General features: G+C 44.0%; 1 protein-coding gene across 1 annotated transcript in view; it reads left to right on the top strand.

Annotated features, from left to right (window-relative positions):
- Positions 1-18,683, top strand: part of STYX (serine/threonine/tyrosine interacting protein) — a 320,814-nt gene that overhangs the window by 37,355 nt on the left and 264,776 nt on the right. Inside the window, exon 2 of the mRNA XM_086937427.1 lies at positions 12,960-12,992. Coding sequence (XP_086793553.1) covers positions 12,960-12,992 — 33 coding nt within the window. The remainder of the gene's footprint in view (positions 1-12,959; positions 12,993-18,683) is intronic.

Below are 18,683 nucleotides of genomic sequence, written 5' to 3'. Positions count from 1 at the left end.
TGATTATCTTTTTAAAGAATTCCCAAGGATTCTGGTTATTTATTTGTTGACGAAGATCCATAAGAGGCTTAATGACCCTCCAGGGAGACCCATCATCTTGGGTAGTGATTCCTTGCTGGAACCCATTTCAAAATATGTTGATTTTTTTCTTGAAGCCTTTCATGACGGATGTGTCATCTTATCTAATAGACACCACTGATTTCATCACCAGAGTGGAAAGCCAAGAGTTTGACAATCAAACGCAGTGAATGGTTTTGTTTGATGTAACCTCTCTATACACACAGATACCCCAGGACGAGGCATTACAAGTAATTCAGGCTTCCTTCGAAGACAGAACACGTTCTCACAGGGTGCCGGCGACATTTATTGTACAACTAGCTGAGGTTGCACTAAAAAAATATATATTTTAAGTTTGAAGATTCGTTTTACATCCAGGTATAAGGGACCAGAAATAGCGGTTCTCTTCATAGCCAAGTATGAAGAAAAATTCATTTTTAACAATCTGTTCCAAGAAAGAATTTTAAATTGGTTATGCAATATAGACATTTGGTGTCTATGGCGAGGGTCCCAAGATGAATTGGAAAGCTTCCATGGTTGGCTAAATATGCGCCATGAGGATATAAAATTCAGTTTGAACTCAAGTAAGACCTGCATGATGTTTCTAGAAGTGGAGGTTTCTCCACACGAGAATAGGTTGACTACTTCACTGCACAGCAGATCCACTGACAAAAATAACATCTTGCACCATAAGAGTGATCATCCAAGAAGCCTGAAAGAAAATCTTCTGTATGGCCAACTTCTGCTGATCAGAAGAAATTGGTCTAGAAAAACTGATTATGAACAGCATGCAGCCATGTTTCGCAAACAAATGATCATGAGGAGATACCCAAACAAAATGCTAAAACGCGCAATAAAAAGAGCGTGGTATACTCCTCGTGAAGAACTTCTTCAAAAGGTGAAACCACCACTAGAAAGATTGGTTTGTGTTACAACATTTGGGCCAGATACCAATAAATTCAAGCAAATTGTATTAAAGAATTGGCACCGGTTAGAAAATGGTTTCTGGAACGGACAAACCAAGTTATTTGTTATGAAGAAAAGTATCGGCCAACAAATTTTAAGTGCAGACATTTTTCCTGCACGATCAAAAAGCAACTTACTATCACAATGGGAACTTAACCCGGTTGAGGGCCACCATAAATGTGGAAACTGTTCTGCTTGTGACACTGTCATTGAAGGGTCTGAATTTATACATAATGCTATTAAATGGCGTCATTCAGAGTTCACCAATTGCAAAACCAAAAATGTGGTTTATGCTGTTTTCTGCCCATGCCCTAAATTATACATAGGCAAGACAAATCAGCAGATCAACCAAATGCATTACTCGACATCACTCAAGAATGAAAAAGAAAGTCCTAACTGCACCCATGGTTGAGCATGTTCTTTAAAAATCCCACAGTGAAAAGGATTTTAAGTGGACAGTGTTGTCAGTCTTGGATACAACTAAACGTTTATTTGATATTGACACTGCTTTAATACAAAAGGAGGCTTATCTTATATTAAAATACAATAGCACAGTTACCGGCCTCAATGGAATGACAGAACTTTCAAGAACATAACGTTTTTTTAACAAAACCGCAAGGCATTTTCGAACACGGAGGAACCGTGAATTACTATGCTTTACTGCTGAGGGAAATGGACTGAAAATTATCCCCTGTCTGTACGCATAAAGTAGTTTCCTGTGTTAGGCATCTCCTTGAGTATGATCTAATTGGCAGTTTCAAGGCTTGCCTAGTTGTTAAATGAAATGGTGTAAAAAACGCTTTTTTGAATTTTTGTACATAAGTGATGGCACATTTCACTGTTTGTTTATGTATGTATTTTGTGAATTGTCAAATGTATCGTCTGCATACGCCGTCTGAAAATTCATTTTTTTCTATTTTTCATGCTTTTGAATTTAGTTAAAAAACATATGAAAATAGTCCTAAGTGGAATGGTTAAATAAATAAACTATTCAAACAGAAAAAAGCAGTTGTTTGTTTGATGCTATAAAGCGCAAGTAGTAAAGGATTCAGGTTTCCCCCTTTGTATTTGAGGATTTAGATCTGGAGCAGGGCAGAACTGAAGCTAACTCAGTTGATCCTTGAGGACTGTTTGGGCCTGGTTTGTAGAAATAGCATACAGTGGATAGCGTATTTTAAGGCTGCCTTTTCTTCCATTGGTAGATCTGATATTTTGTGGACCCTACCTCGCTCTGTCTGCGAGCTGGGAAGTGTCAAAAGGTTGTTTTTGGAACTCTCTTGTTTGGAGAGAGAAGGCTTAGAACTTCAGAAGCCTTCAGTTCGAGGCCACATGCTCTTAAAAACTGTGATTGAGCCGTATCTGGTCATGGTTTGCTCACAGAACGATGAGTTTTTATTGGCTAGGTTCAGGTTCAATCAATTGCACCATTTCTTGTCAACTCCATGTGGGTGGGTATGGCCGGACATAAGTACACCCTGCTGCTGCGACAATTTGTCTCCACAGGACATGTTGCATTTCCCAATGTATTGTTCTTATTTCAGTTGCCCGAGGAAACGCTTTTTAATTCTCTTGGTGAAATCCCTGAATCTGAAACCAGTTATGCCTTCCCTGATGGGTCTTCAGATGCTTCCCACTGAGCATATGATTTTTACTGTTTTATCCTTTTTATAAGCTGTGTGGTTGAATAGCGGTACAAAAGGGGGTGGTGATGGACGGAGCATCTGAATCAATCAAACACTCACACCCAGTCCTAAGATCTGGGTTTAATCCATCACCGTTCTTTAGCCCACTCTGCCATCCCAGTTCAGACATGGCTATATGCAAATCAGTCTGACCCTGTGCCTCATTGGCAGTTTGGGCTGGACTGTTCCCATCTATGTCTTCCCTGGACCGGAAACAAGCTTCCGAGGACCGTTTTCTGGCATTCCAGCCGTCTTCAGCCCGGCTTGCTTGAATCCAGTGGCAAAGTGAGCAAGGGACTCACGTCTGAGCATACCCAAACCCTGCCACACTTATGGTGGCCAAAAGCGGTACTTTTGGCCGCCATAAGTGTAGCAGGGTATGCTCAGACGTGAGTCCCTTGCTCACTTTGCCACTGGATTCAAGCAAGCCGGGCTGAAGACTGCTTGAATGCCACAAACCGGTCCTCAGAAGCTTGTTTCCGGTCCAGGGAAGACATGGCTTGGCAGTTCCGGCTGGACTGTTCCCATGAGGCACAGGGTCAGACTGATTTGCATATAGCCATGTCTGAACTGGGATGGTAGTGGGCTAAAGAACGGTGATGGATTAAACCCAGATCTTTTGACTGGGTGTGAGTGTTTGATTGGTTCAGATGCTCCATCCATCACCACCCCCTTTTGTACTGCTTTTGGCTGCCATAAGTGTGGCAGGGTATGCTCAGACGTGAGTCCCTTGCTCACTTTGCCTCTGGATTCAAGCAAGCCGGGCTGCGGCTGGAATGCCAGAAACCGGTCCAGGGAAGACATGGCTTGGCAGTTCGGGCTGGACTGTTCCTATGAGGCACAGGGTCAGACTGATTTGCATATCGCCATGTCTGAACTTAGGTGGCAGAGTGGGCTAAAGCGCGGTGATGGATTAAACCCAGATCTTTTGACTGGGTGTGAGTGTTTGATTGATTCAGATGCTCCGTCCATCACCACCCCCTTTTGTACCGTGTGGTTGAATAGGAGCACGAGACCTGATTCATTGTTTTAATGTTCATAGTTTTACGAATAATTATACTGTTTGTTATTTTTTACCCATGAATTTCATATTATTGTCTTTGATCTGTATTCTTTTATGGTGATTTTATTTACTGAATAAAGATTTTTATTGATTGATTAATTGAACTTCTAGAATAGACAAAGTACTATGCTGCAGTAAGCATATAAGGTGCATGTTATACCTTAATGTTACATCGCATGACCGGAACAAGACACCCTCTACTGATGTCCTCAATCAATGACAGTTTCACACTATATTAAACTCTTGACATATAAAAGAAACAGGCACTGGCTCCTTTATCAATGCTTGTTTTGCCTTGCCATGGCTTTTATATAACATTTGTTATTGGACTTGCTAGACCGTTGCAATGTTCTTTTTAGAACTTTCTTTTATTAATATTCCGTGCATAGCAACACAATGCAATAAGCACAAAAATACTAAATGAGCAGCGAGCCCAATGAACAGCACCTCCCATTTGTCCCATAGTAATTTATTTCCAAAGAAACGTGCACTCTTTATAAGAGCCCTCTGCTAAAGGTTGTGACCTGAGGCCACAATATAGCATAATACTTACATCTCGTGGTGCACCAACAGTAAATAATAATGTGAAAGAGTCCAAATCAAAATGTAGAATGTGCCACTCTATGCCACTCCACAAAAAGCCACTCTACTGTACGCCATGCCATTCCACTCCACTCTACTCATCTTTACGCCACTTTCTCCTCCACGACTCTATACTCTACACCACTGTACTCGCCTTCACTCTACGCCATTCCTCTTCACTCCACTGTACTCTACTTCACTTCACTCTACTGGACTCCACTTCATGCTCCTCAAGGCCACTAACATTAAGCCATGCCGAACAGTAGCCACGCTGCTGTACAACATGGCTAAAAGACTTTGGCAAAGGCAGTAGTATTCGCATAGGTGAAACCTATTTATTTAGTAAATGCCTGTTTTTCTAGCCGGTAACAACATTTTCATTTTTGAAAATTATTTGTAGAAATATTTCAGAATATATCAGCAGTTAGGAAAGCACAAATAAAGCACATTGGTTTTGTAATTCTGAAGCGTGGTGTAAACAGATTTTAATATGATTAAAGCAAACCACTACATTTGGTAATGCCAATTCCCACACATTAGCATTTGTGCACTGAATGGATTTATCCGAGAAACCATTTGTCTATGCTAATTTAGTGGTAATTTAAATAGAAAATAAGTTGTTTATAAATGGCAGTGCGCTACCACATCAAGCTTTAGTAAAGTATTTTCGACATTGTGCTCCAAAATATACCACCAGCTACAAGTTCAAGTTCAGAGATTTGTATAGCGCACTACTCACCCAGAGGGTCTCAAGGCGCTTGGGGAAGTGGGGGGTATTTTACTTATCGAATATCCAAGTTTTAATTTGCTTTCTGAAGGCGAGGTGGTTATGTACAAGGCGGAGGTGGGTGGGGAGAGAATTCCAGGTTTTGGCCGCTAAGTAGGAGAAGGTTCTTCCCCCCCATGGTGGATCTATGGATGCGCGGAATTGCGGCGAGGGCTTGATTGGATGATCGTAGTTGGCGGGTGGGGGTGTAGAAGGACAGTCGCGTGTTGAGGCATTCGGGTCCTAGGTCGTAGAGGGCTTTGTGTGCGTGGGTGAGGAGACGGAACGTTATTCTCTTGTTGACGGGGAGCCAGCGGAGGTCTTTCAGGTGACCGGAAATGTGAGCTTGACGGGGGATGTCCAGTATGAGTCTAGCTGAGGCGTTTTGGATGCGTTGGAGTTTTTTCTGTAGTTTGGCTGTGGTTCTGGCGTAAAGCGTGTTTCTGTAATCCAGTCGGCTTGTGACCAGTGCGTGGGTGACAGTCTTTCTTGTTTCGGTGGGGATCCAGCAGCGTACTGTAATTTTAATAGCAGGTGCTCAAATATCTGCTTGCACTTATCAGGTTTTACTTCAGTATTGAGTATGAACACACAAGTGCTGATAAGACTAGTCTTCGTAAATGAAAGCTATATACAGATTGCTATATTATTGGTCATTCACCTCCCAACGAACATTATAATTTCAATGGGATCCACTGAAAACGGTGCAGGAACACATTTAAAAGAGATTCCACACGAATCTGCACAGTGATGTAAAGCAGGGTTCTCCAAAGTTGATCCTGGAGGGCTGGATCCATGCCCGATTTTTTTGCATATCCCCATTTAGATAAATGTAGTTCTCTTAAAAAGCTGGCATGGATCCGGCCCTCCAGGACCGACTTTAGAGAACCCTGATAGAAAGCAATATAACAAGTGTGTGCACGGACATTACAAACTGTATGTACTAAGTTTGAAATATTCCTCAAAGTTGCCTAACGGGGATGGATATCCGTGAAGACAAAAACCGTTCTGTGAAACTAGTCCTGCATCACTAACTATTATCAGCCATGGGCGTTCCGGAATGTGTTTTGTTTGAGGTCCGCTTGGGCTTTGAGACTTACAGGGATGTCATTCACCGGATAGATAGGCCCTTTAAGGATCTTAACCATGTAAAAAGCGCTTTCAATATTCAGCACCGCCACAGCTCAACTTTCTGCTTGCTGTAGCAGACTCTGCAATGTGAGATGCACCCAGGGAGGGAGGTGTCATCGTTTCAAAGTCCAGGATACTCCGGGCTGCCACATCACAGATGACGTGCCAGGAGGTAAAATGAGCCAAGGAACAGGGATCATCGGCTCTTTATTGGGGGTGGGGGTGAAAGAAACAAATGGACATCATGTACGGTTTGTGTGAATGTGGACAAGGGAATGAAATGTACTGTATATCCAGCTCGCTGTTGTTTTCATTAGGTTTATTGTATATTTAGGAGTCTTCTCTTTTAACATGTAAAATAAGTAATCTGCACCACGGGTGAATACAATAGGGAGAGGCATAGTGAGAAATTTAAATTGATACATCTATTTAATTTTGGATGCTGATGCGTAGATACTCTCAGATATCAGATAAGCAGTCAAGCTGAAAGTACTCTTTGCTTGTAAAACACAGTAAGGGTTTTTATAAGGGAAAGAGCGAAGAGATACCAGAGTCGGGAGCTTACCCACCGCAGAGAGAAGTGATTACGGGCCTCACACATTTTAAATTCTGCTGCAAACGGAGCTGGTTTTTGGGAGAAGAGACAGAGGGAAGTCTGTCACACTATGTGCTCAGTTTCTAGGTGTAAGTCACGAACCCAGTGCTCCTGTAAATCTAAAGCAATATAGTAATCATTGTGAAAGCAGAATTGTTGCAGATGGCCGACTGTTTTCTGATATCTAATCATGAGGCGAAAATTGTGAGCTGTCGGCAGGGACGGTGAAAGCACTGCAGTACAAGGGCCGTGGCTGGTTTGTGTTCCCAGCTCCGCTGTGCACATTGTGGACGTGTTTATGAACGCTGTCAGCCATTGCTTACTGATAGGAGACTAGTTCAGCCACAGATCATGCGTCAGTACAGCAAAGTATCCATTCAACATAGATGCCTTCCATCGTTTTCTGATTGACCGTCGAGATTTGAGGAAGGCAAAGTCCAGAAATTTAGTCAACACCCGCCCAGTCTAGTGAGGTTTCTAGAGCCCCATGAGGCAGCATTCGAGTTTGTACAAGTCCGGTAGTAGAGACCGTGTTCCAAAAGGTATGAGCAGTGGGGCAGTCCAAGAACATTTGTCTGATTCGCATGAAAAAGAACATTGTGGGAAGGCGAGGTGTCTGATGTGTAGATCTTGCTGAGCTATTGTGGTTTGAGCTGTGCACGGTGAAGTACATTCTACTGAAACCTAGTGTTGGGGGAGATTTTGTGGGGTAGGGCATTGTTCCATTCCTTCTGCATGTAAAGGTGTCCTACGTCAACCTCCCACTGGGCTTATAAGTTGTGGCAAGGGGGTTGTGTGCGGTCTGGGATGGCCCTAACCAGCCAAGTAATCAAGAGGCAACCAGGGCCAACTGAGTACAGTAACTGAGGCAGAGGGCGTGGGGACGGTTCTGTGTTGGTAATGCCCCAAATGTGTTATAGTTCTGCAGGGAGCTGTCTATGGGCCAGAAACTGGCCGCTGCCCAGTTTCTGGCTGCCCAACAATGAACTGACAGTAACATAATAATACATCTAGTGATAGAACTGTGATAGGTTTGTGTAGGGGTGGTAGTGTCAATGGAACCAATTAGACCAGAAGTGAATCCTAGCCGGGTCCTCCAATAGTATGAATGCTAGATGAGTAAGGAGTTTACTGATACTACCCACGAAGGGGCTGCAGCAATCGGGTGGGACCATAGGTAAGTGGTGGCTCCAGTGAGAAACTACGCCCCATAGGAAGCCAGGCAACATAGGTGCCATGTATTGTGGGTCATATTGCGTCGGACAGTGAGACATTAGTCCAGTTGTTGCAGAGGCTTGTCTCAAATTATGTTGTCTACAGTTTGGGGTGTGATAGATGGCAGCTCACAATCTGGCCCCTCCTTGGTGAAACTATGTGAGCCTTTATCCAAGGCAGAGCCATGAGCCATTGGTTGCCGGGGCATGATCTTGGTCACAGGAATCGCATGCCAGGGATATAGCAGCTATTCTCTCCAACTGTGATTGGTGTGGAAAGGTAGCATTGGCAGTGGGCCCACCAGGGGATGGCCCACCATAGATGCAGGTCCCCCGTGAACTATCAGGTGTCAAGTTTAACAGCATGATCCGGTACAGGTTGGTGCTGCTCCATCCAGTCCCAAGCGTCAGTGGGTTCTGTGAAGAAGTATATACCCTGGTTGGCAGGGAACAGTAGGGCGTATTAGAAAAAAGACTCTCGCAGCTGGCGATTGACACGCAGGAATGTGGTGCGGTGATGCTGTACTGCAGTTGTGTAGTTTGAGAAAATCATGAAATGGACATTGTTATATGACAGTTGATTTGCTTGTCTGGCCACGTGCGCAGTATCACATCCTTGTCTTTGAAGTTGAGAATCTTGGCAACTATCTATCAGGAGGGGTCTCTTGGTGGGGTCCTTCGGGCAGGCACTTAGTGCTCCCATTCAATAGCAAAGAAAGGGTAGAAGCCTGTAGGCGGAGTCGAAGTAGAGAGCCAGTCCTCCCAAGAATGATGTAGGGTTGATGCCCTCTGAACCCTCTGGGAAAGCTGATGCTGCGGATGTCATCCACTTAGCCCTCAAAAAAGCGAATTGGGACTGTAGGGTCTTGCATCTGCTTGGCGAAATCCGTAATCTGCAGTTGGTGTCTTGCGCCTTTCCATCTGAGACAATCGCCCAGAGTGCGTCAGACCAGTGTGGTGTGCCGAAAGCAAGGTTGAGTGCCCTCCTTCACTATGGGGTTAGGGAGAAGAGTACCCGCTTTGCCCTCCTCTGTAAAAGGAGAGTGGAACCAAGGCAGAGGAGGAACGAGTACCTTCTCTACAGGCAGTCAATATACCGAACACTAAGGAGGGGCCCACGTTTGATGTTATGCTGCTAAGCTGTATGGCATACGTGAGGAGAGAGTTGGTAGGGCAGGTTAGTAGGGCCTGCCTTCTTAAGGCCTGGCAAGAGGGTAGGGGAGTAGCTGTCCTTCTCCATGGCCAAATCCGCTGGTGCCAAAAGTGCAACACAACCCATCAGTGCTTACCAGGAAGGCAGGCAGGGAGAGCAGTGTCATCAGCGGGCCCATCTGTGTCGCCTGTCACAGCGCTCCAAAGTGGATGCCAGATCACCGCGGCCCGGGACTCCTCCCGCCTGCGTCAGGCAACAATCATGCAGAGGAGTGGTCTTTTGCAGCAGGGCTATGGCAGAAATCACGGGCGCTGGCACCCGACCCCTGGGGATCTTCATGGGTGGTGGGTGTAGTCCCTTTGACATGGTGTAGGTGGCAATTTGGCCCGATACAGTGACTGTCATCTTGCAGAACCAAGCTATGCCGCCCATTGGCCTACCCCTGATAACTAGATTTTTATGTAGCACTTAGCAGAAAATTGCACACAAGGTTTTTCAACTGTAAATAAATTATTAAAGGAATTAAAAAAAAAATGTAGGTCCTAAAGTTGTGTTTTTTTAGGAGCCTGCCTTAGGCCCTGCCTAATGGCTTCTTCTAGGTTCTTTTTTATCCTTTATCGAGGTTTTCCTATATTTCTCTTACTCCTGTCTGTTTTCTACATTGTTCTCTCTTGCTCTGGGTAAAATTCCTGTTGCCCACCACCGCCATAAACTAAGTACTGCACATATCCACATAGCACAGATGCTATCCAGGTGAATATTTGCCATTCTTACAACATAACTGCCCATCAAGCTCAACTAATATTAAGACAGAAGCTCTGAGCATGCACAAAACTGAATCATAGGCGATTAACTAGTATCAGACAGCACTTGCTTCCATCACCTACTTCCCACATATTTCCATGTGCAGTGAAGTGGACAGCCGCACCAAATGAAGATATGTGTAAGATATGTGGTACAGCCTTCTGTCCTCACCAGGCAGAAATGACAACTTATTAAAACTGATTTAGTCCCCTACACAGACCCACAAATCGAATATGCCTCAGATAAGAGCGTTTAGAAAGTCATGCCCCAGACTACAGAAATTCACCAGGATGCCATGCTACTGTTGGTGCATTTATTAACAATAACAAAACCGCACTTATTTGGCAATGATTGCCAGCAGTGAGAGAAGACTTGTGGGCTAATGCACCTGCTGCAGCAAAGATTTGTGTTGGTCTGCAGGACAGACTCTTTTGAGGCCTCTGACCGACATTGGGTCCTGTAACATATGCTCCACTGGATTTAATGTGACTACTGTTGGGTTAAGCCTCCTTAGACAGTGGATAGATGTTGGTTATTTACTCCTTCTTTTCCTGACTATCTGTTTCATTCATATATTTTTGTAGTGGTTAGTTTGTCACATCTGCAGCATATTAAGTTGCCGTCCATTGCCTGCAAGTGTACGGCTCCACCGGACCTTGTGACTAATTGTTCAAGTGGCTTAGTGGGTTCCTTCATATTGTCAGGGTTGGATCCAGCAAATTGTCTGCTTTTCTGAGGTCCCAGAATTGAGTTTTTTGAAGACTCCTGCTCCTCACTAATAAGCGTCCTCGCTTGATCCCAATCTGATCAGTTCTCTCGTATCCAACGCCTGTGGAGAATGGTCTCTGCATATAGTTGTACCTTACTGCCGCCCTCAGACATTTGTCACCTTAGGTATGGACATTGCTAAATCCATTAGGGCATTGCGAAGCTGTGGTTTTTTGCAGCTCCTCTCCGTTGAGACTGGACTGTAGGCACTTCTTTGACATTGCATTACTGTATGCAATGTTTTTCTTGATGGGCTACAGCAATGTTTCTCAAACTCTGGGTCATGCGGCGATTTTTGGTGGGTCTGGAAAGTCCTAGCAATAACAAAGATGCCTTAAATTCTGTATTTCGCGTGGTAGGTCCTCCACGACACGTGACACTTGCTGTTGGGGTTATTTGATGGCGTAGATGGCTCTAGGGCTGACAGAGTTTCCTGGGGACAGCTGTGGTGGTGGCGAAGAGGGACATTGCAGCGAGTTGGTCCCAGACTGCGGCTTGACGCTGCGGAAATGGAGGAGGGGCGTGGATTGATGTGGGATACAAGAGGAGTCTCTATTTGAGGCCCGGGGTTGCCCGGAATGGTTTGGTGAAGTGTGGGGCAAATGGTTTGGCTTATCACCATCTTGATGGTCCATTTATTGTTATGTTAATGTGATATATGGACGCTAAAGTAACCACTCGGGGTGAACCTACTATTTTTGTGTTGTCGCCAAGGTGGTGAACTGTTGTAGCTGTGCTTTGTGCTTTGCTACCAATGAATTTGTTTGCTCCAGAAAATTCAATAAAAATTGACTGTCAAAAAATAATTCTGTATTTCCCATGTCAAGTTTGCTGCACTTTAAAGACAGAAGTCAAATATCAAGTTATGTCTACTGACAAATTGTTGCCCTTTTTTTTTAACACGGTGTCTAGTTTTAACACTCTTCTCACTTTGCAGTCAGAGAAAGAAAAATGTGAAAGGAAAGGGTGTAGGATTTTTTTTTATGTTAAGCACATCAAAATGTAAATACCTGTCAGTGAACTGTCCGCACTTAAGAAAGCTAAAATTAAGCATTTTTTTGGTAATTATGATTGTGATTGAAACAAAGATTTTAATAGGATCAGAACAAATCCATGTTAACTGAAACCCTGAGCTGACCAGAGACCACAGCGTATTTCCTTTGAGTGGCAGCCCATATCTTAACCTTTATGTCCCTCTGATATACTTCTGTGCGACTAAGGCAAAATAAAAATTCTCACATTTTGTATAATAGGAGGTTGAAAAGAGGCAGAAGATTTGTTATTTATTTATTACCAAGGCTTCATGTGGAGCCAAGCAAGAGATTAAGTCTTCCACCTAGGTTTACCAGCCCATCCACTGTTTCACAGACCACTATTCAGAAAAGCCCTAAAACGCATTTCTTCACTCTTCGTTATATCTCCTCTTGCCTCCCACCCCACTTTTCTGAACTCCCCTCCTACTATTCATCTGCAGCCATGGAACCTTGGAAAAAAAGTAGTGCTGTACAAATACCCGATGCACTACTTTGTTTGGTCGCGCATCTTCCACAAGTAATCCAACAACCAAGCATCGTTGGTACCCCAGCTAATCTCGTCACCTGAGCATTTATTGCGTCAGTGGATTTGTTGGTTACCACTTTCATATTGACACCGTATTTAGGTCCTCTAGATCGATGGAGATACTCAGTGTGATTAAGTATGTCCCAAAATACATAACACTATATGCATTTTAATGTAATTTTTTTAGCACAATGACATTCATTTTTGTAAGAGAAAAACTATTTACTTTGCAAGATTTTAGTTAAATGTGCTGTATAATATCTAGCAGTGATAATATTTTCTGTAAGCAATTTACTCCCTATTTCTTCGGTTGTCTTTTTTGAAATAAGAGCTTGCAAGATGCCATTTTGTAAGGATTCATTTGGTGATCGAAGGTAATTTGATGCCATTTAAAGTAGTACGATCGGATGTATTAATTAGGTTTCACAACATTGCATTTTGATAACTGCATATGTGTCTGATGCTTCTATTTGTTTTTTTTGTAAATATGGTGATCTGTATAAAAAGTCTGATTTACTTCATTCAAGTAGTACAGTTATGTGCCTTGTGAATGGTAATTTCAGTTCACTGATCTTTTTTTTTGTTACTAATTTGAGGCTTTTTTACTCTCTTTTGTAGGACTGGACCTATCCAATGAGAAGAGAAATGCAGGTGCGCTTCATTTTAACATTGTATTGAAGTTGAAACTTACAGTACATCTTCCCAATGTTCACTATGGTGTGTTAGTGGCTCCAACTCCTCACTCCATTACTAGACTTCAAATTAAACAAGTGGTGTGTAGCAGTAATGTACATAGGTGAGGACACCAGCCCTTCTGTCCCACTTGCAAGTGTGCCTGTCTTCCAGGGCAAAGAGTAGACTACCATATCCGACAGATACTAGGACGAAAAGTGAGGAGGAAGAGAGAGTCCACAGACTTATATATTCTAAAACTTGATTAAAATACAACACGTGGGGCACATGCGAGCAGCTGTGCTTTCAGAAACGTTTTATCAGTAAGTGGAAAAAAAGAAGACTGGACAAAATGCAACCGAGAAAGAAGCGAGGCAAAATGTGGCATACTGATTACATTTAGTCTTCCCCAAAAATGGTTGGAGTAGCATGGTAGTAGATTTAAAAGTGGAATTTATGCCTGCAAAGAAGCGATGGTGTGCTGTTCACTGCAGAACAAATCTACACGTTGAGACATCGTCACATTTTGACATGTTATACTTCAATTTGGAAAAGACGTGCATTGTCACAAAATGTGTCCGTTGTACCATCATCTTTCGCTACTCGAACTCTGCCCAATGTACACAGGGCTTTCATTTCTTGGGCAAGAGCCACTAGACAATACGAGCTGAAGAGTGGGCAGGAGATTGGCTCTGCTTGCAGCAGGGAGTGCATTTGGAATCATTGCGCTTTATCCATATATTCCAAACCTTTTTGATATCCTGTAGTCATCATGTACTTAGGGAAGAAGGTAGGACGCTTACTAGGAGAAGAAAGTATTCTACATCTATTTTGGGATTACAGACAACCTAAAAAATTGATCATAAATCACTCTCCTGATTAAAATAACTAAATACAAATATCTAAGTGATTGTGGGCGCCCCATCTCTCCACAGATCCTTAGTTTATTTTCTCATTGAACCTACTTGGATTTCTTTTACTCCCCAGGATATATAGATGTTAATCTGGGACCTGTAAATTTGCTTTAAGATAGCTGCCGAAACTTGGCATCTATGGCATTAGGATAAAAAGGACAAATATGTTTTCTTAATGTTTTTTTTTTTTTTTTGCTTGAATCAAGGCATACGTGTGTGGTGAATAGTGGCTTGGAATATTTGACTGCTTCCTGGAACAATAGTTTAATGTTGTGAGCACTCAGTTCACAATTGATTGGGTAGCCTTAATTCTATTTGTAATTGATACTCTGTTTATTTTGTGGGTTGACATGCATCTGCAGTTGGTATGTTTCCGCGTTTATTTAACTGATGACTGTCACTGCATCCTTGGATAACTGCGAGGTTTAGCATTGCATTGCAAACATAAACACTTCTATAGCAATATGAGCCTCAATCCGAAATTTCGTCTGCTTCTTTTATCTCCTTCAGCTCATTCTGCACAGCTCTTCACACAGCAATAAGTATTTACAGTATTGAGTCATCAAAAGACTTAATGTCCGCTTTTTCCACCAAATGTTCAATCAGTAAGACTGAAATCTGTGAGCCACCGCTGTAAATTGCATAGCGGTGCAACGCCAACAAGTAGCATTTATATTTGCTTATTGTTGGTTGTTTACTACCAGGTAGATTGCTATCCAGAAGCTGAAATAAGACTCCTAACAGTCACAACCCATCTATCACCACGCCCTGTTTCCATAACAACTGCCTGTAAAGCTCAGATGTCTAATGAAGATCACGAGTGCGAACCTAGCTCATAGTTATTGCCAGCACTGGAAGACCTGCTGCTGGGGATAACACCTGTAGAATATTTCACTTTGCTGGGCTGCAGGCTGAGTATGTAGACATAATGATTCTTGTCTACGATGCTGCAAGTTCTGGATCTAAATGAGGCACAGACGTTCTTTATCTTCCATGAATTATATAGTACTACAACGTATGTGTATTTCATATAGTGTGCGAGGCCTTGAGCAGAGCATGTGGGGGCAAGTTAAGTTTTAGATAGCGAGGGGTGAGTTGTGGTTTTTGTACTGGTCCAGAACTGGTGAGTATCTAAGTTTTGATGTGGAATCATAACAGCACTTTAGCTGTTGTTTTCAGTGCAATTTTTCAGATGTGAGATTTAGTGTTTGCACTATTTGAACCATGGTACTTTAAATGTGTTTGTGTTTTATCAGGGAATTTCAGAGTTTTTTATTTTAAGGAACATTAGCTTTTGGCTGTGTACCTAACCCTTGTGCTTCATCCCTGCCACACCCGGCCTTTGGCTGTACGCGGCAGGGTTTAGCACAGGGCCTGGCCTACGGCTTGTCCCTGCACCCAACCATCTAGCCACTTCCAGAGGCCATGCAGCCAGCCACAGCCGTGATGAATCCTTTTTTTGGTCAAGACTGTTCAGCGCTTACGCTACTCTGTGAGGCATCTTGTAGTCCGTCTATGGGCTTCTCAACACACCCAGCGCTTCTGGTTGGTTGGTTGGCCTGCCTTTCGAAATTCCTTTAGTCTGGTTGGTTAGTAATGTCCATCTGTCCCACGTTTGAGTGCTTAGTTCCCTAACATGGGACATCACAGATTGATTATTTTAGGTGGCTATCTATTGCCTCCTCGCTCGCACCCTCTTCTGTCATTGCTGCTGTCCTTCCTCTCTTGCACATCTCTCACTAGTGCACCATCTTGTTTGTTTTATCTTATCTGTGCCTCTCTTGCTCATCTCTGTGTCACTCTTGCTAGTCTCTTGTTGCATTAGTGCCACTCTTGTGTCGTGTTGTTCCTATAAACCTATGTAGGATCTGCGCGTTTAGACAACATAGACTGTGGGCTTGGTGTCCAGGCTGATTCTAGACACCCCCACCGTGTATGTTCGCCTATATACCAGCTAGCTCACGGTGCCACTGTAAACTCCTCTAACCAAGGAGAGAATAGTTCTTGGCAATTATTGAACATGACAACTCTGTCCCATCAGTGATCGTGGTAACAGTACAGTACTTTTCGCTCAGTCACGCTTGCTCACTTAGTCTCGGAGAGGTACATGGAATAAAATGGTGGGGACGTTTTTCAATAAGCATTTATTGAACCAGTGTCATTCAAGTGTAAAATAGGTGTGCTGAGACAACCATAAGACAGAAACAGTTCTAAATTATTACAAGCACCAACCGAGTAAAAGGATGGTAGATTCCTACCATAGTGCTAACACAATGAATACTGGCATGTATATAAATACATGTCAGTAATCGTACTCCTACAATGCAACCCTAACTAGATGTACCTATGTGTACGTAGCCTGTATGTAGGTGTAAAGCCAAGAATCCCCCTAGGCTGAAGCCAACCCCATTACCTGAAGTGAGAGACTGTGGGACCCTGTCTTGGTCTCTAGATGGACACCGCGTGAGGAATGTCAGACCACTGCGAGCTGGAGTATCTGCGTGTAGGAACCTCAGCGTCTTGCATCAGTGTGTCCGGATGGAAGTCCTTTTTCTCCTCTCCCACCTCGGGGAAGATATGGTGTTTATATATCCAAAGTGGTACCCTCAGGGGATCTACCTTGCTGTGTCATGTCGGACTAGAATAGCGGAAGAAACGACCCTCATACATAGTTATTATGCAGGAGATGGTAGTCCTGCTGAGATTCCAAGAATCCTCCTGCATAATGAGTGTGGCTCATTTTCAGAGAAACCCCACGTCATTTAAGCAGTACCCTAACTAGGTAAAAGGTCTACACCAAGAACCGTTATGTAGTGTAATGGCAGGGGAAATATAGGTGAAAGGTTACTATTGGAGCCTATATTGGCGTACCTGTATGAAACGGAACACTTGCTGGTCTCTCATTGCATCGGTTCACACTTTTGTTCATCTCATCAGTGCTGCTCTCTTAAAACTCCTCCTAAAACTCTCTCATCGCATTTGCGCACACTCTTGTTCGTCTCATCTCATCAGTGGCTCTCTCTGGTCTCATTGCATTGGTGCACGCTCTTGTTTATCTCTCATCCCATCTGCAACACCCTAATTTGTTGAACATTACCGCAGTGCCCACTTTTAGCCTCTCACCACGTCACTGTTTATTTGACTCTACGCATATCATACCAGTGCCCACTCATGTTGGGGCTTTGTGTCATCAGTGCTGACCAAAGACTGCTCTTGCTCCACATCAACATTCGTACACTCTGGTGTCTATTTCTGGGTCACTAAGAGAGTTGCCAAAATGCTTTGAAAGGGAGTCAGGCATCCATGTTAGATTCACGAAGATGACACAGCATTTTGGACGTACTGTACTACAAGTATTGCTAAATACATGTGTGTCGCTTTCAAAGGAAAACAAGCATTGGAAATGCAATAGGTCTCGCAGTAGTAAAGTTTGAGCTATAGGTGTTATTTATTTTTTTGTTTTTTATTTATGTGTTGTCTTTTCTAAATAGCTAAATTAATAGCTTTCTTCTTTACAAAGCCAATAGTTATAATTTTTGTAAATGTGACACCTCTAGCATTTGTAAAGCAATATGTTTTGTATTAACGGGACTTATATGTGACTTATATGTATTGATATAAAAAAAATCAATGGCTTTAAAAAAAATTAATAATTAATACGTAAATAAAATGGATTTTATTTTATATTGCCAATAGCTTAAAGTTTATTAAATATATTTAGTGAAGATGCTGTGGTTGCGCTGAGTGAGGGTGAGTGAGGGTGAGGGTGAGTGAGGGGTTGAGGGTGAGTGAGGGTGAGGGGTTGAGGGTGAGTGAGGGTGGGTGAGGGGTTGAGCGTGAGTGAGGGTGAGTGAGGGTGAGTGAGGGTGAGGGGTTGAGGGTGAGTGAGGGTGAGGGTGGGTGAGGGTGAGTGAGGGTGGGTGAGGGTGAGTAAAGGTGAGGGGTTGAGGGTGAGTGTGAGTGAGGGGTTGAGGGTGAGTGAGGGTGGGTGAGGGTGGGTGAGGGTGGGTGAGGGTGAGTGAGGGTGAGTGAGGGTGAGGGGTTGAGGGTGGGTGAGGGTGAGTGAGGGTGAGGGGTTGAGGGTGAGTGAGGGGTTGAGGGTGAGGGGTTGAGGGTGAGGGGTTGAGGGTGAGGGATTGAGGGTGAGTGAGGGTGAGTGAGGGTGAGGGTGAGTGAGGATGAGGTGTTGAGGGTGGGTGAGGGTGAGTGAGGGTGAGTGAGGGTGAGTGTGAGTGAGGGTGAGTGAGGGTGAGGGTGAGGGGTTGATGGTGAGTGAGGGTGAGGGTGAGGGGTTGAGGGTGAGGGTGAGGGTGAGTGAGGGTGAGGGGTTGAGGGTGAGGGGTTGAGGGTGAGGGGTTGAGGGTGAGTGAGGGTGACTGAGGGTGAGGGGTTGAGGGTGAGTGAGGGTGAGGGGTTGAGGGTGGGTGAGGGTGAGTGAGGGTGAGGGAGGATGGGTGAGGGGTTGAGGGTGAGTGAGGATGAGTGAGAGTGAGGGGTTGAGGGTGAGGGGTTGAGGGTGAGTGAGGGTGAGGGTGAGGGGTTGAGGGTGAGTGAGGGTGAGGGGTTGAGGGTGAGTGAGGGTAAGGGTGAGTGAGGGTGAGGGTGGGTGGGGGGTTGAGGGTGAGGGAGGGTGAGGGAGGGTGAGGGAGGGTGAGGGAGGGTGAGGGAGGGTGGGTGAGGGAGGGAGGGTGAGTGAGGGTGAGTGAGAGTGAGGGTGAGTGAGGGTGAGTGAGGGTGAGGGGTTGAGGGTGAGTGA

The sequence above is a fragment of the Lissotriton vulgaris genome, chromosome 9 (genome assembly GCF_964263255.1).
Source record: "Lissotriton vulgaris chromosome 9, aLisVul1.2, whole genome shotgun sequence".
Lineage (NCBI taxonomy): Eukaryota > Metazoa > Chordata > Amphibia > Caudata > Salamandridae > Lissotriton > Lissotriton vulgaris.
Note: the sequence above shows the minus strand (reverse complement) of the source record. Positions and strands in the feature narration are given on the sequence as shown.